The sequence below is a fragment of the Dreissena polymorpha genome, chromosome 12, assembly GCF_020536995.1.
Source record: "Dreissena polymorpha isolate Duluth1 chromosome 12, UMN_Dpol_1.0, whole genome shotgun sequence".
In the NCBI taxonomy this organism is placed as follows: Eukaryota; Metazoa; Mollusca; class Bivalvia; order Myida; family Dreissenidae; genus Dreissena; species Dreissena polymorpha.
In genome coordinates, this window is record NC_068366.1 from 27,431,960 (window position 1) to 27,455,866 (window position 23,907).

The window sequence follows — 23,907 nt, forward strand, 5'->3', positions numbered from 1 at the left end:
AAAAAAAAGAAAAACCTTGTGAACACTGTAGAAGTCACATTTGTTGCCAAATGTTTATGTAACTTTGTCAAAGTTTTTGTCTAAATGATATGTTGGTGGAGTTTAAAAATGGTTTCAGTCCGTTGAAAAAATGGCCGCCAGGGGGTGGGGCAGTATTCCTTATATGGCTATAGAGAAACCTTGTGATCACTCTAGAAGTCACAATTTTTGCCTAATCATCATGAAACTTTGTGGAAACATTGCTTTCATTGATATCTCGGACGAGTTCGAAAATGGTCCAGATCGGTGAAAAGACATGGCCGCCAGGGCGCGGGGCAGTTTTCTCTATATGTATATAGTGGAAACATGTGAACACTTTAGAATTCACATTTTTGGTCCAATCTTCATGAAATTTGGTCAGAACATGTGTTTTCTGGATATGACGGTTGAGTTCGAAAATGGTTACGTTTGCTTGAAAAACATGACTGCCAAGGGGCGGGGCATTTTTCCTTATATGGCTATATATGGCTATATCAAAATCTTGTTAACACTCTAGAGGCCAAATTTATTGTCCGATCTTCATGAAACTTGGTCAGAAGATTCATCCCAATAATATCTTGGACGAGTTCGAAAATGATGCCGGTTGGTTGAAAAACATGGCTGCCAGAGGGCGGGGCAATTTTCCTTATATGGCTATAGTAAAACCTTGTTAACACTCTAGAGGCCACATTTGAAGAATTGTCCCAATGATTTCTTGGATGAGTTTGAAAATGGTAATCTTTGCTTGAAAAACATGGCTGTCAAGGGGCGGGGCATTTTTGGAAGATAATGTAATAAATTACCACACCTGCGGTCTGCACCCGCAAGGCGGTGCTCTTGTTTTAACCTATGCTTTCGCTAGGCCATAAAGCTTGATGACCATACTAAAAGTGTTGCACAAATCATCAAGTCTGCATATGTTTTTACAGGAAAGCAAAGCATTTTCCAAGCAGAATTTTCAAGTAGAGTGCATATAGTTATTACCCTTAGTTTTCAACACTTTAAAATATTTATTTTTTTGTGTCCAAAAAATTAGATACGAAAATTATTAAAAAAGTATGAGTGTCCGAAAATTTATAGACATATATGTAATGTTTGTTTATCAATTATTATATTGAAAAAAAAAAACAATGGATAAATGTGCAATAGTTTTATTATGTTGTACTCTTCTTTCTCTGCTAAAAAAACAAAACAACTTCCCTTACCATAATTACTCTATGTTTTCGGACACTTAAAAATACTTAAAAAATTTCGTGTCTGAAAACTTAGATACGAAAAATATTCACAAAATACAGGTGTCCGAAAACTTAAAGTCTAAAATTGAAGTGTCCGAAAATAGCGTCAATTGTATCAACGACTACCGGTAATAGCTTGCGCTTGTAAAATACCATGCCGTATAGGATAAATTACAGTTATATATGTTTACACTGCATTTTAAATAATTTTAAATGATTAATTTAATTGACAAAGTTACTTCAAGTTTGTACTTTGACCAATTAAATTAAAGATGAGCATGCTATGTACCGATACTCGCTAGTATGAACCTGTAATTGACGTAATTAAAAAAGCAAACTATGAATTCTATGTTTGTTCATTTCCGATAGTTGTTGTCTAACACCTTCCATTGTTCGTAAAACTTGCAATAGGGTGCATCACACTTTGAAGCGTTTAGTATTTGTCACAGTTATTTTAATAAGAAGGGGTAGTACCATTGCAGTAGATCATTGAACTGTTACTTGGCACTACCCCTGGAAATTGTCATAACGCTTATGCTATCGGGTGAAACCATTGTTTAATACCAGTTTACAAGGTTATTTACACAATAACGCAATTGTAATGGTCCATGGCCCTCAGACATGCACCTGCCATGTTTTATGATGGTAATCTGGTTGTAAAACCCCATGATCAAGTGTCATTAGAAATCGAAATTTGGTAAAATAGCACTGTAAAATATACTGTCCGAAAACTTAGAGACATTAACTATGGACGAAAACTCATGTGTCCGAAAATTAAGAGTCATGAAAAATAATTATTTTTGCTAAAAAAAGGGGTGTCTGAAAACTTAGAGTGTCCGAAAACATAGAGTAATTACGGTATTTGCAATCTCTTTTTTGAAATGGTATATAAAAACATTATACAAAAAACAACTATACTGCTTCCTGAATACGTTATAATTTCATATGCTGTTGGGTGAAGCCATTGTTTATTACCGGTATACATGGTAATCTATCTAATAACGCAATTGTAATGGTCCATTGCCCTCAGGGCACTGTGTGCCAGGTTTTATGACCTTAATCCGGGTGTAAAGCTCCATAATAGAAGGGTCCCTGATAAGGGTAAACAAGGCAGAAATCTAGTAAAATAGCGCTGTAAAATATACTGTCTGAAAAATTGGTGTCATTACTTATGGACAAAAACCCATATGTCCGTAAATATAGAGTCACAAAATATAATTATTTTGGCCTAAAAAGGGGTGTCAGAAAACATAGAGTAATTACAGTTTATGGTTGAAGTGGAATTATCACAAAATGCAATAGGGATATCATTAGCTCAGCTATTAAATCAAGTAGTGCTCATGGAAATCCATTGTGATCACCCTATGCGTGGCTTCCATCATGTAGTGTTCTGTGTGCATCATCATCATTTAGCTGGTTGCCATGATAAAAACACATCTTTGTATTGACAATATCTAGGCTGAGTGTTGTAAATCTGAGTCAAATGTGTCCAAAAACTATGTAACCAGGTTAAATTTTGAAAACCTTGTAACCACTCTAGAGACCACATTAAAGTAAGTAGATGAAATTTGGGCTGAATATTTATCATGACACTAACCCTTAACGTGGCGTCTCATCAGGATCCAAACTGTTTGCTATTCTGATAGTATTCTTTGAAAAAAATCGAAGAAAATGCTAATTTTAGAACTTCAGCAGAAGACAATTTAGCAGACGACAAATTTCCCAGCATGCAAAGGGTTAAATAAGCCAAGTTTGAATCTGGGTCCAATTGCACCAAAAACTAAAACACTGGGTCAAGTCTTTAACAATTGGTGTCAGTGAACCAGGTGAGGGCTTAAGGACAATCTTGTTTAATTTAATAAAATCCTGCAAGCCAAGTTATCTGAAAAAACAACGCCTGATATGTTTAACGAAATTGTGCCTTGCCTGAGTTGTGTATCTTTGTGTGCAGGACTCACTGCCATGGGCCCGGGCAAGTGCTGCCTGCCTAAACCTCAACTGTATGATGGTGCTGTTCCCTGTGTGTAGGAACCTCATGTCCTTTCTCAGGGGATCATTGAAGGTAAGGACCTCATATCTTTTCTTAAGGGATCATTGAATGTAGGAACCTCATATCTTTTCTCAGGGGATCATTGAAGGTAGGAACCTCATATCTTTTCTCAGGGGATCATTGAAGGTAAGGACCTCATATCTTTTCTCAGGGGATCATTGAAGGTAGGAACCTCATATCTTTTCTCAGGGGATCATTGAAGGTAAGGACCTCATATCTTTTCTCAGGGGATCATTGAAGGTAAGGACCACAAATCTTTTCTCAGGGGATCATTGAAGTTAAGGACCTGATATCTTTTCTCAGGAGATCATTGAAGGTAAGGACCACATATCTTTTCTCAGGAAATCATTGAAGGTAAGGACCACATATCTTTTCTCAGGGGATCATTGAAGGTAAGGACCACATATCTTTTTCCAGGGGATCATTGAAGGTAAGGACCTCATATCCTTTCTCAGGGGATCATTGAAGGTAAGGACCACGTATCTTTTCTCAGGGGATCATTGAAGGCAAGAACCACATATCTTTTCTCAGGGGATCATTGAAGGTAAGGACCACATATCTTTTCTAAGGGGATCTTAAAAGGTAGAAACCGCATGTCTTTTCTCAGGGGATCTTAAAAGGTAGGAACCTCATATCTTTTCTCAGGGGATCATTAAAGGTAGGAACCTCATAACTTTTCTCAGGGATTCATTGAAGGTAGGAACCTCATATCTTTTCTCAGGGGATCATTAAAGGTAGGAACCTGATATCTTTTCTCAGGGGATCATTAAGGTAGGAACCTCATATCTTTTCTCATGGGATTATTTAAGGAAGGAACCTCTGTTACCTCATATCCTTTCTCAGGGATCATTATAGGTAGGAACCTCATATTTTTTCTCAGGGGATCATTAAAGGTAAAGACCTCATATCTTTCCTCAGAGGATCATTAAAAGCAGGAACCTAATATCTTTTCTCGGGGGATCATTAAAGGTAGGAACCTCATATCTTTTCTCAGGGGATCATTTAAGGTAGGAACCTCATATCCTTTCTCAGGGGATCATTGAAGGTAAGGACCTCATATCTTTTCTCAGGGGATCATTGAAGGTAAGGACCTCATATCTTTTCTTAGGGGATCATTAAAGGTAGGAACCTCTTATCTTTTCTCAGCGGATCATTGAATGTAAGGACCTCATATCTTTTCTCAGGGGATCATTCAAGGTAGGAACCTCATATCTTATCTCAGGGGATCATTAAAGGTAGGAACCTCATATCTTTTCACAGGGGATCATTCAAGATAGATCCTCATATCCTTTCTCAGGAAATTATTGAAGGTAAGGACCTGATATCTTTTCTCAGGGGATCATATAAGGTAGGAACCTCATATCTTATCTCAGGGGATCATTAAAGGTAGGAACCTCATATCCTTCCTCAAGGGAGCGCTTTGTTATGATTCTATTCCAACATTTACAGAACCTGAAAATTAACTTGTGTCCAATTGTATCGATCAATTAATATAATGGTGTTCCAAGTGCGCAATAACCTCATTCCAGTAATCAGGGTATCACTTTCATAGCTCTATAAATGAACTATCTTAGAAACATTAAGTAGTATTAACTGAATTAATACAGTAGAATTGCAATAACTCGAGCTGGCGATTTCTCGAAAACTGGCGATTACTCGAGCATTAAAGAAAGTCCCTAGCATTTTCTTTTAATGTCTATATAAAAATACCCGCGATAACTCAAACATGCGATTTTCGATAACTCGAGGTCGTAGGCCGGTCCCTGAAAGGCATTTTACACCTAATTAACTGGCAATTATTCGAGGAGGCTTTCCAATCTCCACGCAGAGTTGTCGTTCCTTGCTCTCACATACAACTCTGCATAAGGCTCAGCACGCCATTTTGTCTACCAAATAGCTAAAACCGAACAAACACATACAATGTATATTTGAGTGGATATTTAAGATCAAATGCATTTAATTAAGAAATATGACTTTTAAATGTACGATAAATCGTGCAAAAACTTGTGAGTTTTAATGCAACTCTTTGGAACTACAAATGTATTTTATTGCCCATTTACACAGATGTAATTATTCCCCGCACTTCACAAATGTAAACAATTGTACATATTTTTAATTGAGTGACGTTAGGCATTGCTTCGACTTATTTATGTATGTCGGTTTCTTAACATAAAAAAAAACATATCAATTTTATAATAATTAATTAAGACTGATATAAGATATCATGGTATGAGATGGTTTTCTTTAATGCAGTTAATGCAATGTAACCGTCGTGCAAGAGATTGTCTAGTATACTGTAACCTCACTGATGAACACTTGGAATGATCATGACATGAATGAGACGCTTTCATAACAATAGTCCGTTCTGAGCCCAACACAGAGGTGAATGTAATGTGACCGTCGTGCAAGAGATTGGAGGCTTTCTCCTCTGGTCGGTGCTAAAAATATTAGAGTTGTGAAAAAAGCGCAATCAAGCAGACAAACGACACTCGATTTGGTGTGAAGTTAGTTGCAGTTTGAGATACACTGCAAATTGTCATCCTTTGAGAAGCAGATCAAAGCTACACAGTTTTAATGATAATTAAATAATTACCAGATATCGATAATTATCGCGAAACGTCTTCCGCCATCAGTTCCGGGAAGCTAATGGGTTGCGACAATCTTCAATCATTGACTTTGCGCAACACAAGTCTGACTAATGTACATAAAATGCAAAGTGTGTAGTGATTATGTTGTTTTCTGTGTGTACTTTTTTTCATTCGCATGTACGTACCTTGTGTGCTTTTTAAAAATAATAATGCTACATGTACAGTGAATATTGATGAGATTTTTCTGATAATATTTATGTTTTGTGTGAATGTTGAAATAATTTAATGAATTTACTATCATCTTAATTGTTTTGTTTATTATACTGTAACCTTAAGTGATTTTTACAAAGCCTTTTTTTCTCTAGCACCGTCTTACATGTAAATAAAGCGTTGGTCAGAAGTTAGCATTATCAACCGAGACAGTGAAAACAAATAATACCATGGATTACTCGAAACCTGCGATTACTCGAGCATCGCTGTCGGGGTGTGCTTCCTCGAATTATCGCAGTTTTACTGTATTTACTACTAATTATCCTCCGCCATTGGCGGAGGGAAAATGTTTTGGCGTTGTCCGTTTTTCTGTCCGTCCATCTTTCCGTCCGTGCGAAGCCATATCTTGGAAATGCTTTGGGAGATTTCATTGAAACTTGGTATGAGTATATATATGGATAAGAGGATGATGCACGCCAAATGATATTGTACACCATCTGTTAACAACGGAGTTATGGCCCTTTGTATCTTGAAAAAATGCTTTTTTGAGTGTCAAATATAACACTTTTGTGTCCAGAAGCATATTGGCGGGGGATATCAATTCAACGAATTTTCTTGTTATTATTGAATTTGACACAAAAACAAAAAGTGACATTAATTAAATTATGACAGTTCTGATTTACAACGCTCTTTTAATAATCTTGAAAATGTTGTTATACATGTTTTTTGTTTTGACAAAATAGAAGTTTATTATGAAAATAGGTAACATGAAGCACTTAATTTCCACTCAGGTTGAACTTCTTGAAAGGGGTGCTTGATTAAGCCGCTTTCTCACTCATTTTTTGTGCACAATATAGGCCTCAAATATCACTTGTTAAAAACTACGCAATAAATTGCACAATGTTTCTAACTTGATTTAAGTAAATATATGTGATGATTGACTCATACTTTTTAAAAATATTGTTAGAATACATTTTATGTTGAAGATTTAGGAACCAGTATTATATTGATTCTGTTTGTAGCATTGCTGCACTAAAACAGTTCGGAGGCAGTTGGATAAGCATATAACATTTCACAAGTACATCGCCTACATGATTTGTCTTCACACGGGTAGGTCATTATTGACAACATTTAACCCATTTATGCCTAGTGGACTCTCCCATCCTTCTAAATCGGATCAATTTATTTCCAAAATTAGGGATGTCTAGTATATTTATTTCTATATTTAGAATATTACTTACTGAAATTCCTTTAAACAAACAGCGCAGACCCTGATGAGATGCCGCATCTGGGTCTACGCTGTTTGCAAAGACCTTTTTTTCAGGACGCTAGGCATAAATGGGTTAATTTCAAACCAAAGTGAATGGTTCCAATTTACAGGTATAGGCCAATATGTTAGCTAAAATTGTTTCGTAATTACATTACTACATGTATCAGGGAATAGGTTATTCTAAAAGTGTATAATCAGTGGCTAAGGTAGACCAATTGTTTGTTAAAACCCATGCATTTTTTCACAGTCTATTCTTAATTAAAACTACACATGACATTTACTTTGACTATGAATCATGCAGATTGATGTACAAACATATGAGCCGCGTTCTGAGAAAACTGGGCATAATGCATGTGCGTAAAGTGTCATCCCAGATTAGCCTGTGCAATCCGCACAGGCTAATCAGGGACGACACTTTCCGCCTTAACTTGATTTTCGGCAAGGAGGGACTTCCTTGAAACTAAAAATACCATAAAAGCAGAAAGTGTCGTCCCTGATTAGCCTGTGCAGACGCATTATGCCCAGTTTTCTCAGAACACGACTCATATATTTCAAGAACAATCTGTACAATTATAGCAAAAAAAAGCTATTTTCAGGCCTTGAATAGTAAAACCTAAATGAAGCGGGTTAAATGTTGGTCTTCATTGCCAAGGTATGTATGCCTTCATGTCTGTTGCTTAAAGTGTCAGACTGAAGAATTGTGTCAATTGTAGTAAATTAGAGCTGCTAAAAGAGTCTCTGTATTGTATAGTATCATTCATAGTTTAGAAGAAGGTTAACTGCTGTCATCATGACAAAGACTTTAATAATCTCCCTATAGCTGAACAATTGCTTGTACTTTACTTACCTTGGAGCAATATCTACTGTGTATGATGAGATGAAAATGCCTAGATAATCTTTTACATTTGATTATTGAGTCGGGTTTCTGCTGTAGATCACCATTGTCGCAAATGGCAACAAATTAGCAAAAAATGGCAACAGTTTTTCCAACTTGAAGATTTTTCAAATGATATATTTGTATGCTCCCCGAAAATTTTCAGTTGCCAGTTTGTCCTTCCTTACTTCCTACAGTCACACTTTTGTTACAGTTTCTCATAGCACCTTCAATACTTTACCGATCTCTTTCAAATTTGGCATGTAGGTACCTTGCATGGACCTCTACCTTTTTGAGATTTGAGGTCACTGGGGTCAAGGTCACCGAGGCTAATAATAGATTTTTCCGCCATGCTTTTGTTACAGTTTCTCATACCACCTTCAATGCTTTACCGATCTCTTTCATATTTAGCATGTAGGTACCTTGCATGGACTTCTACCTTTTGATGAGGTTTGAGGTCACTGGGGTCGAGGTCACTGAGGCTAATAATAGATTTTTCCGTCATGCTTTTGTTACAGTTTCTCATCGCACCTTCAATACTTTAAGTTTACCGATCTCTTTCATATTTGGTAGTGCTGCAACAATACGCCAAAAACTGTATTGCAATATATTGTCAGTTCAAAAACCCTTATTGCAATATATCGCAATATATTGCTAACTTGTACCAAAATTATAACTTGCCAATTACCCTATAATCCCATATATTCCAGTTTTAAAGCAAATTCTGGTATATATTTACTATAAATGTGCTCAAGAATAACAAGAAACACAAGCATTCTCAAATTTTCTTAAGTATCAAATACATTTTGGCATTCGTTAGTATTAAAAGATGTGATGAAATAGCGTCCAACCGGGGCGTTTTTTTTCCAGTGAACACGTGTAATTCACCTGACATGATGTTCCCGTTTTTATACAACACAAAATACACCCATACTTTCCATGCGACGTTCTACATGTCTGTATAATTTTCGCGCGCTTTTTATTAAGACAAAGGATAAAGCACTTTTTATTTGACGCTAGAATTTTTTATTGTCGCATTAGCATTAAAATTTGGAAGCTTATTTCCGAAATTCGGATTACATATTTAATAATGCTCAATTCAGAATCGAACGAAACATTTACAGCTGTGCGCAATTAATTCAACGATAATCTGTTCAAAAGCATCGAATGCTCCCATGTAACAACGCTTCTCCGTATAATACACTTTCAGAATGCTATTTTTACGAAAAAAAATATTTACACTGCTTTGTTTTGTTTACCTTGTGGTCACAATATAGCAAAAGATTTCCTACACAAATTCAATGTAAAAGCAATAACTTTAATGAAAAATAAAGTCAAACTTTTGCGCATAGAGACCCTCATAACCATACCTTTTCTCAAAAGCATTCCATGCAGAATTGATTTAAGCAATAAAAAAGATAGGTCACGCGGTATGTAAGAAAGAACTCGTCACAAATCAAAAGTCACTGTTTTACGGCCATCTAGTTACCGGCTTCTATCCAGTTCATAAGGGTTTCCCGCCATCTGTCAAAGTCTTATGTAGTCTCCAATATTCAGATAAAAGAGTGAATTACTAGTAAACAACAATGTTTTCCCTGCCACATGCACACAGAAATATACTAAAATAAAGTCATGGCAAGTGACCCTATAGAGATCGTGTCTTCAAATAAATGATGTTCATGTTTTTAGAGAGTAAAGCATTGCACTCCAAAATGATTTAGTATATTGTAACCTTGTTTTCATTATTTCGGATGGCTTTTCTGGACGAAATGTGAATGAATTTTTGTAAATTTTTTGTATCGGTATGATGAAAATCGTATCGCAATACAATATGCGGATTGCATATTGCGATATGTACTGATATACCGGTATATTGTTGCAGCACTAATATTTGGCATGTAGGTACCTGTCATGGACTTCTACCTTTTGATGAGGTTTGAGGTCACTGGGGTCAAGGTCACCAAGGCTAATAAAAGATTTTTTTAGGTGGTTATTAACACATAGATTGACAAAGCGCATCATCGGGGAGCATCCATCAGTTTCACTGATATTCTTGTGTTTTTTTTCCGTTGCACTTTTAATTAAACTGGAAAGGCATTTTAATTGAGAATCCAATTCATGGCAGTCTATTACAGAATTGTATATTATCATATTAATTAAGCCATACCGGTAGTTACAGACAAAAGCAGGTGTGAAATACAATCAATTGAAATTCTGCCTAACAATATTGAATTTTAATCTTCACTGGCCAATTTTATAAATATGAATAACTTAAGCCAATCCAAAAGACAACCTTTATTTGGATTAAATCACCAAGTCAAATACCTTGGCTAAATCTTATCCAAAACATTACCAACATGTGCACCTGTTCGGATATCTATTTGTTTATACAATCGCTAGCCAAATAAGATATCCTAAAATTGACGATAACCAAAAGTTATGCGCTGGCTGCAAAATTTTTCTAAAGCTCCTTCTGCTTAGACTTTCAATTAATAATTAAGCTGTCAAAGCAAAACAACATGTTAATGGCATGAGCTTCATTAACAAAGCATTTGATCATTTCAGTTTAAGTACAAATGTATTTAACATGAACAGTTAGGATTTCATTTTTAGCCATTAAGACTTGTTTAGATGGAAAGAATTTCAACAGACTGCATGCATGGTAGCAAGAATGTTGTTGTGGAACTAGAACAAAAATTCTCAGAAATTCTCAGTAAACTTTTGATCGTGCTTGTGGTCTCAAACATTCTTTGCAAAGTTTTGGTTTCTGGCATTTAATGTACTTGATACAATCAGTGGGCATTGGCAGGGTCATGTGTCTTTATAAATTAAAGGATCCCTTTTAAATTTTCCACACATGTTCACAAAGCCTACCAAAACACCATAAAAGAATGTTTTAACCTCTTCAGATATTGCATATATGTGTAGATTAATTTAATGTCATTTAACAAACCCAAAGTTGTCTTAAGAACTTAACAAAGACAGTTTTCTATTGAAATGCGTTTGACACACATAACAAAAATTGTGTATACATGGTTGCCACATCAATTTAGAGGTTAATTCCAAGCGTATTGGAGAAGTATATTTTTATTCCGCGCCAATACTGAGGGATATAGAGTTGGCTTTGTCCGTCAGTAAGTTCTTCAGTCTGTCTGTCTCAAACTTTTCAGGGTTATATCTAAGGAACTATATAAAATATTGTCATGAAACTTCATGGATGTATAGATATCAATGGAGACAAGTGCATTGCTCAAGAAACGTAACCCTGACCTTTTTCAAATAAGTGTTATTATCCCTCGCCATAGGCAGAGAGATATTGTTTTGGCGTTGTCCGTCTTTCCGTCCTTCTGGCACTTTTGTGTCCGGAGCCATTTCTTAGAAGTGCTTTGGCGGATTTCATTGAAATTTGGTATGAGTATATATATGGATAAGATGATGATGCTCGGCAAATGGCATTGTACACCATATGTTAATAACGGAGTTATGGCCCTTGGTATCATGAAAAAATACTTTTTTGTGTGTCCGAAGCCATATCTTGGAAGTGCTTTGGCGGATTTTATTGAAACTAGGTATGAGTATATATATATATATATATATATATATATAGATAAGAGGATGATGGACTCCAAATGGCATTGTACACCATTGGATAGTAACAGAGTTATGGCCCTTTGTATCTTGAAAAATTGCTTTTTGTGTGTGTCCGGAGCCATATCTTTGAAGTGCTTTGACGGATTTCATTGAAAGTTGGTATGAGTATATAAATGGATAAGAGGATGATGCACGTTGTCGTTGTCCATCGTCCAGAAATATATGTGTCCAGAAGTATATTGGCGGGGGATATCAATTCCACAAATTTGCTTGTTCTTTTGTTTTTTTGTATAATGTAACATTTCAGAGCTATATCTGATTCTCAGATACCATTCAAGATTTCAACATTAAACTTACAGGATATATTGTGAGCCGTGTTCTGAGAAAACTGGGCATAATGCATGTGCGTAAAGTGTCATCCCAGATTAGCCTGTGCAGTCCGCAAAAGCTAATCAGGGACGACACTTTCCGCCTTAACTTGATTTTCAGCAAGGAGGGACTTCCTTGAAACTAAAAATACCATAAAAACGGAAAGTGTCGTCCCTGATTAGCCTGTGCGGACTGCACAGGCTAATCTGGGACGACACTTTACGCACATGCATTAAGCCCAATTTTCTCAGAACAAGACACAATGTTATCAATGAAGAGAAGAGCCACGCACAAGAACCATAACCCTACACTTTCTTAAAAAGAGTTATTTTCATTTGTTGTTTTTGTATTATGTAAACGTTCAGGGCTATATCTCAGATATGATACAATATTTCAATATAAAACTTCATGGGTGTATTGATATTAATGAGGAGCATTGGCCTTGCACAAGAACCATAACAATACATTTTCTTAAATAAGAGTAATTATTGCTCTTTGTTGTTTTTGAATGATGTAGCTTTTCAGGACCATACAATAACATACAAGATTTCGTCATAAAAGTTCATGGGTGAATGGATATCAATGAGGAGAATTGATATGCATATATCAGGCATTTCCCCAGGCGGTTTTAGAACAGCAGGTGCGCGGTGCTTGGAGTTCAAAATCAATCTCCCCGCGGCGCTTGTTTTTCCGATCATGTCGCCGCGACGCTTGAAAATTTCACAAGTGCTCGCAAGGTCTGATCCGAATGTTGTCTGCATTCGGCCGACGACCAGATAAAACGCGCACGCGCTAATCAGCGGTGTGTGCATAATGGGCTTTGATAAGATGTGCGAACGATTTACGGGTCGTTTATGGGGGTCAATTATGGTGTTTGTCCCCTAATTATGGGCGATAATGAACGATTACTACCGGTACTAGTGGCGTAAGAGCAGTTAAAGTTATGCTCAATTGGTTTGTTTGTTTTATTTTAATTGTTAACGACGATTTTAGCGGTACTTCAAAAATAAACAGTTACTTTTGTTTGTTGCGGTTGTGGGTAATTTAAGTTATAATTAGAATTAACTGGAATTAGAAGTCTCATTTGATTGCTCCCACCCACTACAAATGTTTTCACACTAATTTTTTCATCGGCGACTATAACTTGACAGTACTGACACTTAATTTATTCAGATCAAATAGTTTCTTTCGTATTTACGGAATACGCTAATAACACCTAAATACCTGCAACACATTTTTCTTTAGTTTTTGTGCATGACAGAATGATTAGGTCTAAAAAACGACCAGTCCCTGTCTCTGGCAAATCTGTGATAACTAATTTCTTGGTCAGGATTAATAATGAACCGTCGCTGTCAGAGAGTTCACTAAGTGAACGTGAAAGTGTCCAGGACGTAGCAAGTGATCATGAGACTTCCCAACCACCAACAAAGCGGTCCAAGCAAACTTCTGGAGGCAAACCGCCTGGCTCCAAGAAATCTGGCGGGGCAGCTTGAAGAGATGGGCTCTCTACAGAAAAGTGCTAGGATCGCAGCATTCAAGAATTTGTACTGGTTGATGAAGCAGGAAGTTCCTCACACAACAAACTACCTCCCTCTTAATGATCTTGGTAAGTAACTGCGCATTATGATATTCGGACATTGCTTATTTTAATATTTTCTATATCAATAAAGAGCATTTCATAAAGTTGCTTGCTAATAAAAAATGGATGTTGAATAATTGCTGTTTCAGTGAAGCTCCAAGGCTGCTCCATCCTGGCTAACATGAACCAGGGTCAGAACAACAAAGGTGAATCTCAGCGCTTTGTACAGGAAGCGGTTCTGGCCATGGGCAACATCATTCGGCAGGACATCCTGACCCAGGCCATCGACTCCCCATGGTACACCATCATGGTGGATGAGACAACAGATATATCTGTTATCAGTGAGATGACAGTATATATAAGGTACATTGGGGCAGAACAAGACTGTACAACTTTAATCTAGTAGTTTGTTAGAGCTTCTGTTGTTAATGGCATTCTGATAAAAATATCTGTTATAATTCCTGATATTTTGATAAACATCTCTGTTATAATTCCTGACATGATATTCATCAGGTTCCTGAAAGATGGCAGGAGCCAGACAAGATTCCTGTCAATACTGCCACTTAACGACTGCAAGGCAGAGACCATCACTACAAGTCTCACAACACACCTTAGAGAGCTTGAGGCAGTAGACTTCGGGAAAATGGTGGATGCCTGGCACCAGGAGAAGCCTCGCAGAACAGTGTTTTGAACATGTAATATGTGACTGTATTGTTGTTGTTTTTCAATCATGTTTTGCTTGCTAATGTCTACTGTTATTCTGCTTTTTATTTAATATTTAAATGCATGACTTGAATGAAATAAATTGAGGACAAATAAATAAATAAAAAAAAGAGAAAATGTTGTGTTTTAGAAGCTCCCAAGTAGGGTAGATTTTGATTTAGAACAGTTAAAAACAATTAAAAAAATCGACACGCGGAATGGGGCAAGCCCCCTTACGCACCAACTCCCGTCCACGCTGTCTTCCCGCTGTGCCTGCCCAAATTCCTGGGGAAATGCCTGATATATGTATATAGGATCTTGCACGAGTGGTCGTTTTGTATTGAATTTTTAGCTCACCTGTCACGAAGTGACATGGTGAGCTTATGTGACCGTGTGATGTCCGGCGTCCTTTGTGTGTGCGTGTGTGCATGCATCCGTCGAAAATTTGTTAGTGTAGAATGTAGAGGTCACAGTTTTCATCAGATCGTTAGAAAAATTTGGTCAGAATGTATATCTTGATGAAATCTGGGTTTGGATTGTATTAGGGTCATCTGGGGTCAAAAACTAGGTCACTAGGTCAAAAACTAGGTCATATAATAGGTCAAATAATAAAAAAACCTTGTGTAGACAATAGAAGTCGCAGTTTTCATCCAATCTTTATGAAATTTGGTCACAATGTCTATCTTGATGAAATCTGGGTTGGGATTGTATTTGGGTCACCTGGGGTCAAAAACTAGGTCAAATAATAGAAAAACCTTGTGAAGACAATAGATGTCACAGTTTTCATCCAATCTTTATGAAATTTGGTCAGAATGTTTATCTTGATGAAATCTGGGTTGGGATTGTATTTGGGTCATCTGAGGTCAAAAACTAGGTCACGAGGTTAAATAATAGAAAAACCGTCAAAAATTTGTTTGTGTAGACAGTAGAGGTCACAGTTTTCATCCAATCTTTATGAAATTTGGTCAGAATGTTTATCTTGATGAAATCTGGGTTGGGATTGTATTTGGGTCATCTTGGATCAAAAACTAGGTCACTAGGTCAAAAACTAGGTCACTAGGTAAAATAATAGAAAAACCTTGTATAGACAATAGAGGTTGCAGTTTTCATCCAATCTTTATGAAATTTGGTCACAATGTCTATCTTGATGAAATCTGGGTTGGGATTGTATTTGGGTCACCTGGGGTCAAAAACTAGGTCAAATAATAGAAAAACCTTGTGAAGACAATAGATGTCACAGTTTTCATCCAATCTTTATGAAATTTGGTCAGAATGTTTATCTTGATGAAATCTGGGTTGGGATTGTATTTGGGTCATCTGAGGTCAAAAACTAGGTCACGAGGTTAAATAATAGAAAAACCGTCAAAAATTTGTTTGTGTAGACAGTAGAGGTCACAGTTTTCATCCAATCTTTATGAAATTTGGTCAGAATGTTTATCTTGATGAAATCTGGGTTGGGATTGTATTTGGGTCATCTTGGATCAAAAACTAGGTCACTAGGTCAAAAACTAGGTCACTAGGTAAAATAATAGAAAAACCTTGTATAGACAATAGAGGTTGCAGTTTTCATCCAATCTTTATGAAATTTGGTCAGAATGTTTATCTTGATGAAAACTGGGTTGGGATTGTATTTGGGTCATCTTGGGTCAAAAACTAGGTTACTATGTCAAATAATAGAAAAACCTTGTGTAGACAATAGAGGTCACAGTTCTCATCTAATCTTCATGAAATTTGGTCAGAATGTTTGTCTTGATGAAATCTGGGTTGGGATTGTATTTGGGTCACCTGGGGTCAAAAACTAGGTCAATAGGTCAAATATTAGAAAAACCTTGTGTAGACAAAAGAGGTCACAGTTTTCATCCAATCTTTATGAAATTTGGTCAGAATGTTTATCTTGATGAAAACTGGGTTGGGATTGTATTTGGTTAGTCAGGTGAGCGATTCAGGGCCATCATGGCCCTCTTGTTAAACAAGTCATCTAAATAAAGATAAAAACAAGTCTTGCCGAGTTTTTATCTTTATTTAGATGATGAGTTAAATCAATTCAATACAAAACAACCACGAATCTAAGATGCTATTTATAACATGACCAACATATTTTCTTTTTATTTTATGCTCTTTTCACCGTTAATTATTTAAAGAGTTTAACTGAAGAAATTCGCTGGAATGATGTCATTTCGTCAAAAAAAAGACGTCTTTTCACATTTATATATTTAGTGCAATAACACCCATGTAATAAGCCCATAAACACTCACAATCAACGAATATTTCGAAAAATAAGGATAACACATAAATAATTAATGTTCCTTATAGCAAAAGCAGAAATTTCAATGCTAGATGTGGTCTGGTAACATTGATTTAACAAGATACAAAATGCTCTTGTTTTGTTTTTTGGGTGGGACAATATATTCAGACATGTTTATGTACCATGTTAGTGTTTGTGTGTCATATGAAAAGATATCATTGAAGGAAATTAAAATGGAATATATTGTTCCACAAAAAATAAAAACGAGCATTTTGTATCTTGTTAAATCTATGTTACCATACCACAACTAGTGTTGAAATTTTGGTTATTGCTCTATGGAACACTGATTTTTAATGGGTTAACTTTATTTTATGAAATATTTTGTGAAATATTTCCTTGATATAAGTATTAATGTTACTTTAAATCTATTTCAACCCCTTTAGTTATCCGCACGCTTTTTGGAGAAAAAGTGGGGATATTGTTATCTCTGTCTTCTGTCTTCTGTCCGTCCGTCGGTCCTGGCCACTTGCTCCACCTACACTATTAGCACTAGAACCTTGAAACTTGCACACATGGTAGCTATGAGCATATGTGCGATGGTGACAGCGACGGAATTTTGATCTGACCCTGGATCAAAATTTATGGGGGTTGGGGTGGGGCCAGGTCAGAGATTTTCCTGCGACCGCGATTGGAAAAAGGCTCATAACTACTGTGTCCCTTCAGATATTGCTTTCATATTTGGTATGCATATGTATCTAGACAGCACCTATCCATGCGCATAATTTTTTTTAAACCCTGTGACCTTGACCTTGGGGTCAGTTTTCAAGATTTGAAATCTGCAACCGCGATTCGAAAAAGGCTCATTACTACTGTGTCCCTTCAGATATTGCTTTCATATTTGGTATGCATGTGTATCTGGACAACACCTTTCCATGCACATACAATTTTTGACCCCTGTGACCTTGATCTTGAACTTGGGGTCAGTTTTCAGGTTTTGAAATCTGTGACTGCTATTTGAAAAAGGCTAATAACTACTGTGTCCCTTCAGATATTGCTTTCATATTTGGTTTGCATGTGTATCTGGACAACACCTTTCCATGTGCATACATTTGTTTACCCCTGTGACATTTACCTTGAACTTGAGGTTAGCGTTCAGGTTTTGAAATCTGCAACTGCAATTTGAAACAGGCTCATACCTGCTGTGTCCCTTCAGATATTGCTTTCATATTTGGTACACATGTGTATCTGGACAACACCTTTCCATGCACATAAAATGTTTGAACCTTGTGACCTTGACCTTGAACTTAGGGTCTGCGTTTAGATTTTGAAATCTATAATGTGTTTATTTCTGCCGTCTGTCTGACCATCCTGGCCACTATCTCCTCGTACACTATTAGCATAAGAACCTTGAAACTTACACACATGATAGCTATGAGCATAGTTCACTATTTGGAATTTTGATCTGACTCTTGGGTCAAAAGTTATGGGAGCTGGGGTGGGGTAGGAGCAGAGATTTTCGCTCATTTTTTTAGGGGATTTTACATTTACTTCAAATTGATACTGAACATCTCTTATGACAATACGGTCAATCTCAACTACGCATGGCCCCATTACCAACCCTGGGGAGCCCCTGGGTCAAACATGCTGCGTGGGAATACGCTTCGGCCTCTGCTGTGCCATTTCTAGTTTTCTTTTGTAATTGCATTTTTATACGCCAAGGCCTAGGAAGCCTACTTGTAGATAAGTCACTGTATAAAATAACGTTATGCTTGTTTATGAAAGATGAGTACTCAAGCTAAGTAGTGTCTGATCTGCCATTGCAGCCGTCTTCATATGTAGTTGCCCATGTGTTCAATGTAGTCTAGTCTTCCATCGCAGCTGTCCTCATTAGTGTTCATGTGTTCAATGTAGTATCTAGTCTTCCATTGCAGCTGTCCACATAGGTGCCCATGTGTTCAATGTAGTATCTAGTCTTCCATTGCAGCCGTCCACATATGTGCCCAAATGTTCGATGTAATCTCTAGTGTTTTATTGCAGCTATCCTCATAAGTGCCCATGTGTTCAATTTAGTCTTTTATTGCAGCTGTCCTCATAAGTGCCCATGTGTTCAATGTAGTCTTCCATTGCAGCTGTCCTCATAAGTGCCCATGTGTTTGATGTACATGTAGTCTCTAGTCTTCTATTGCAGCTGTCCTCATAAGTGCCCATGTGTTCAATGTAGTATCTAGTCTTTGATTGAAGGTGTCCTCATAAGTGCCTATGTGTTCAATATAGTATCTAGTCTTCAATTTAAGTTGTCCTCATAAGTGCCCATATGTTCAATGTAGTCTTTAGTCTTCCATTGCAGCTGTCAACAAAGGTGCACATGTGTTTAATGTAGTCTCTAGTCCTCCTTTGTAGCTGTCCACATAAGTGCCCATGTGATCAATGTTATCTCTGTTCTTCTATTGCACCTGTCATCATAGATGCCCATGTGTTCAATGAAGTCTTTGATTGCAGCTGTCCTCATACGTGCCCATGTGTTCAATGTAGTTTCTAGTCTTCTATTGCAACTGTCCTCATAAGTGCCCATGTGTTCAAGGTAGTATATTGTCTTCGATTGAAGGTGTCATCATAAGTGCCTTCGATTGAAGGTGTCATCATAAGTGCCCATGTGTTCGATGTAGTATCTAGTCTTTGATTTAATGTGTCTTCATAAGTGCTCATGTGTTCAATGTATTCTCTGGTCTTCGATTGAAGTTGTCCTCATAGGTGCCCATGTGTTCAATGTAGTCTCTAGTCCTCCATTGCAGCTGTCCTCATAAATGCCCATGTGTTCAATGCTGTCTTTCATTGCAGCTGTCTACATAGGTGCCCATGTGTTCAATGTAGTCTCTAGTCTTCCATTGCAGCTGTCCTCATAATTGCCCATGTGTTCTATGTAGTCTTTCATTGCAGCTGTCATCATAAGTGCCCATGTGTTCAATTTATTCTTCCATTGCAGCTGTCATCATAAGTGTACATGTGCTCAATGTAGTCTTCTATTGCAGCTGTCTACATAGGTGCCCATGTGTTCAATGTAGTCTTCCATTGCAGCTGTCATCATAAGTGCCCATGTGTTCAATGTAGTCTTCTATTGAAGCAGTCATCATAGGTGCCTATGTGTTCGATGTAGTCTTCTATTGCAGCTGTCATCATAGGTGCCCATGTGTTCTATGTAATATTTCATTGCAGCTGTCCACATAGGTGCCCATGTGCTCTTGTCGTTCATTGCAGTTGTCCACATTGTTGCTGTGTGTTCTAGTCTTTCATTGCAGCTGTCCACATAGATGCCTATGTGGTCAATGTAGTCTTTCATTGCAGCTGTCCACATTGTTGCCTATCTGTTCAATGTAGTCTTTTATTGCAGCTATCCACATAGGTGCCCATGTGTTCAATGTGGAGCGCATGTTTGTAGCCCACAATGTGTCGAATGGTCTGATGTCTGCCCTCAGTAACCTGGATGACATGAACGCAGGCCAGACAGCAGTCAACCCTGTCAGGGACGCCTCACAGGTCTGAACACATGCAGCTTTTTTAGTCTGTATAGTTGATGGTTAAATTCATATCTGATCTGGATTTAAGGAGTGAGCATCAGTGTACATTCTGAATTCTGGGTTGAGTTTCTGGTCAACTAGTGATACACATGTACTTTGCTTTTTGGGTCACCTTTTGTCCATCCTGCGTATACAATTCGGTCCAAAATGACACCTTTAAAACTTCTGTGCAGAGATTTATTTAACTTTGCAGGAATATTTCTTGGATTATATCTTTTTAAATTGTTCACACTGTTCTGTCCACTGTATATGTAGGTAAAAAATGAAAACTTAAAATCTTCTGAAACCACATGGACCAGATGTGTAATTTTACATTGTAGTCTTCAACATTGTGTATTAAAATAATGACCCTTTGTAAAAACAGACATCGCCATGGGGTCACATATTAACTTATACAGCAAAAGAACTATACATTTTCTTTTCTAAAACAATATTTAAAATGCTACTGTAAGTATCATTGAAAACCATGAATATTCACCACAAGAATATTGCAAGTACTTCGTCTAAATGATTTTGAACAGGAGGTAAGAACATGAACATATCCACTCTTTCAGGTATTTACACATTAAACACAGTTGCAATAAATTAAATGTTTTGTGTGATTAACATTGTAGTAATTGCAATTGAGATGGATTGAATGCATACAAGTCCAAAGTGCAAGTGTCATGGCCTTATATACCGGTATATAGTTAAGTGTATGATTGTTTTGCATGTAGGATCCTACCCTGTTTGGTGTGAAGACTCTTGCAGGGATTAGTGGACTTGTGGCTACGATTGCTCTTATTCTGATCCTCAGCTCTTCCACTGAAATTATAAGGTGAGTATAAACTGCCTCCTGTTGGTGAAAATGTGTTTGTTTTAAATCAGCTAAGTTGTACGTCAGCATAAGTCTTTTGTCCCTATCAACATTTTGCTTTAAATGGACTCTTCTTTGAAACCAATTGGTGATATTCTACCAAAAATTACTGCAAAGTTTTTTTGGACGTTACTTTGCCAGTTTCTCTCAATTTAAATAAATGTATATAAAATGACCGTTGCCATAACAACCAAAAGCTTGAGAAACTATCCAACTTTGAAAATCTTGTGAGAAAATGATTACAAGATTTTTAAAAATTATATTTTACAGTATCTTCTTATGAGCGTTTATCGGATACATCTTTAGTCTTAATTATTTTGTTTGGTAAAAGTCCATTATGAAATTATTTTGATTTGTTAAAAAACATGTACACGAGGGTGTCAAGTCATTTTCCACATATTTCTATGCATGAAAACGAAAATCTTTGGCATTAAAATAAAATGAAGCATTTAATCTCAAATATTGTAAAACAGAAAGCCAACACACGGTTACTAGATCCTACAGGATTTAAACGAATCAACAACTGATTTATGTTAAGATTTGCTAATAGCCAAACATGAGTCACATACATCTTATTTTATCTGTTTGTTGAAAGGTTTGATCAATGTTATTTTATTTGAACACACTAATCATTATGCATACTGTTTATTTCCAGGAGGTCATATTTCGAAGTATTCTGGTTTACCCACCACTTGTTTGTAATCTTCTTCATAGGAATTATTATCCATGGCATAGGGTAAGTGTTGTTGGTACAGTGGTTGTTGGTTTAGGGGAAGTGTTGTTGGTTTAGGGAAAGTGTTGTTGGTTTAGGGTTAGTGTTGTTGGTTAAGGGTAAGTGTTGTTGGTATAGGTAATTTGTTGTTGGTTAAGGGTAAGTGTTGTTGGTTTAGGGTTAGTGTTATTGGTTTAGAGTAAGTGTTGCTGGTTTAGGGTAGTGTTGTTGGTTAGGGTAAGTGTTGTTGGTATAGGGTAAGTGTTGTTGGTTAATGGTATGTGTTTTGGGTTTAGGGTATGTGTTGTTGGTTTAGGGTAAGTGTTGTTGGTTTAGGGTATATGTTGTTTGTTAAGGGTATGTGTTGTTGGTTTAAGGTAAGTGTTGTTGGTTTGGGGTATGTGTTGTTGGTTAAGGGAAAGTGTTTTTGGTTTAGGGTAAGTGTTGTTGGTTTAGGGTAGTGTTGTTTGTTATGGGTATATGCTGTTGGCTTAGGGTATGTTTTGTTGGTTTAGGGTAAGTGTTGTTGGTTTAGGGTAAGTGTTGTTGGTTAAGGGTAAATGTTGTTGGTATGGGTAATGTGTTGTTGGTTTAGGGTAAGTGCTGTTGGTTTAGGGTAAGTGTTGTTGGTTAAGGGTAAGTGTTGTTGGTTTAGGATAAATGTTGTTGGTTTAGGGTAGTGTTGTTGGTTTAGGGTATGTGTTGTTGGTCAAGGGTAGTGTTGTTGGTTTAGGGTAGTTTTTTTGGTTTAGGGTATGTGTTGTTGGTCAACAGTAGTGTTGTTAGTTTAGGTTATGTGTTGTTGGTCAAGGGTAGTGTTGTTAGTTTAGGGTATGTGTTGTTGGTTAAGGGTAAGTGTTGTTAGTTTAGGGTAAGTGTTGTTGGTTTAGGGTAAGTGTTGTTGGTTAAGGGTATGTGTTTTTGGTTTAAGGTAGTGTTGTTGGTTAAGGGTAATTGTTGTTGGTTCAGGGTATGTGTTGTTGGTTAAGGGTAAGTCTTGTTAGTTTAGGGAATGTGTTGTTGGTTTAGGGTAAGTGTTGTTTGTTAAGGGTATGTGTTTTTGGTTTAAGGTAGTGTTGTTTGTTAAGGGTATGTGTTGTTGGTTTAGGGTATGTTTTGTTGGTTTATGGTAGTGTTGTTGTTTAAGGGTATATGTTGTAGGTATAGGTAATGTGTTGTTGGTTTAGTGTAAGTGTTGTTGATTTAGTGTAATTGTTGTATGTACACGGTATGTGTTGGTTTAGGGTATGTGTTGTTGTTTTAAGGTAAGTGTTGTTGATTTAGGGTAATTGTTTTATGTACAGAATATGTGTTGGTTTAAGGTACGTGTTGTTGGTTTAAGGTAAGTGTTGTTGATTTATAGTAAGTGTTTTTTGTCAATTGTAACTGTTGTTTGTCATGTATAGTCAGTGTTGTTTGAATAGTCAGTGTTGTTAGTAAGGTATTGTTCTCTTACTTTGATAATATTAAAGGAAAATATTTAAGGAAAATAAGCTGTTCATGTAAATGCAAAGTAATAATTAGTTTCCATGCTGGATTCTGCATGTTCAGATCTCCTGTCTATGTGTGTTTGTAGAAGGCTGGTACGCAGACAGACAAATGTGGCAGACCATGACCCGGAGTACTGTGTCAGCCGCTATGATCTGTGGGGCTCCACCCAGGAGATACGCTGTCCCCTACCCCAGTTTGCTGGTAGCCCACCAGCTGTAAGTCAAGACAGGCATGTTGACATACTGTGTACTGGGAATTATTGACTTCTGATGAAATCATTCTTTCTATCTGATGTGAGCATACTCATGTTTTAATATATTTGATAATTTGAGAACCAATTGTTTATTTAGTAATCAGAGGTTACAAAAGGTGTGCCACAGACCTGTATTGGCACACTTTGACCTGATGGCTCCAGCAGAAAACCAGCCAGTTTCCCCTTTGATGTGCAATAGGAGCCCATGGCACATCATATCTGTGTTGTAACCTTTTAAATACATACACTTAACACAAAAATATATGATTCAATAAAAATCTATATAACA

At 36.8% G+C, this 23,907-nt stretch overlaps 2 protein-coding genes across 21 annotated transcripts in view; both read left to right on the forward strand.

Moving 5' to 3' along the window:
* The window catches only part of LOC127853741 (cytochrome b-245 heavy chain-like), a 55,736-nt gene that overhangs the window by 3,366 nt on the left and 28,463 nt on the right, over positions 1-23,907 (forward strand). For 9 of the 20 annotated variants that reach the window (XR_008036731.1, XR_008036732.1, XM_052388480.1 and 6 more), the window contains 6 exons: positions 3,205-3,315; positions 7,124-7,211; positions 20,120-20,265; positions 21,023-21,123; positions 21,818-21,898; positions 23,451-23,580. Coding sequence is in view for 18 of the 20 variants with exons in the window: in XM_052388480.1 (XP_052244440.1) it covers positions 3,205-3,315; positions 7,124-7,211; positions 20,120-20,265; positions 21,023-21,123; positions 21,818-21,898; positions 23,451-23,580 (657 nt within the window). In the remaining 2 variants the exon portion in view is untranslated. Of the gene's footprint in view, positions 1-3,204; positions 3,316-3,379; positions 3,392-3,417; positions 3,430-3,455; positions 3,468-3,493; positions 3,506-3,531; positions 3,544-3,579; positions 3,696-3,752; positions 3,772-3,835; positions 3,848-4,329; positions 4,349-4,374; positions 4,387-7,123; positions 7,212-20,119; positions 20,266-21,022; positions 21,124-21,817; positions 21,899-23,450; positions 23,581-23,907 lie in introns of those variants that run through there. The other 11 variants (XM_052388492.1, XM_052388493.1, XM_052388494.1 and 8 more) reach the window with 11 other exon arrangements.
* Positions 13,914-14,543, forward strand: LOC127853747 (uncharacterized). Its single transcript, XM_052388513.1, has 2 exons — positions 13,914-14,147; positions 14,298-14,543. The coding sequence occupies exons 1-2, from the start codon at positions 13,966-13,968 to the stop codon at positions 14,473-14,475; spliced, it is 360 nt and encodes a 119-aa protein (XP_052244473.1). The 5' UTR covers positions 13,914-13,965; the 3' UTR covers positions 14,476-14,543.

Excerpts from the sequence above, each read along its gene's own strand:
- LOC127853747 (XM_052388513.1), top strand. The coding sequence starts at position 13,966 with ATGAACCAGGGTCAGAACAACAAAGGTGAATCTCAGCGCTTTGTACAG. Across the intron at positions 14,148-14,297 it reads GAGATGACAGTATATATAAG|GTTCCTGAAAGATGGCAGGA; the intron begins GTACATTGGGGC and ends GATATTCATCAG.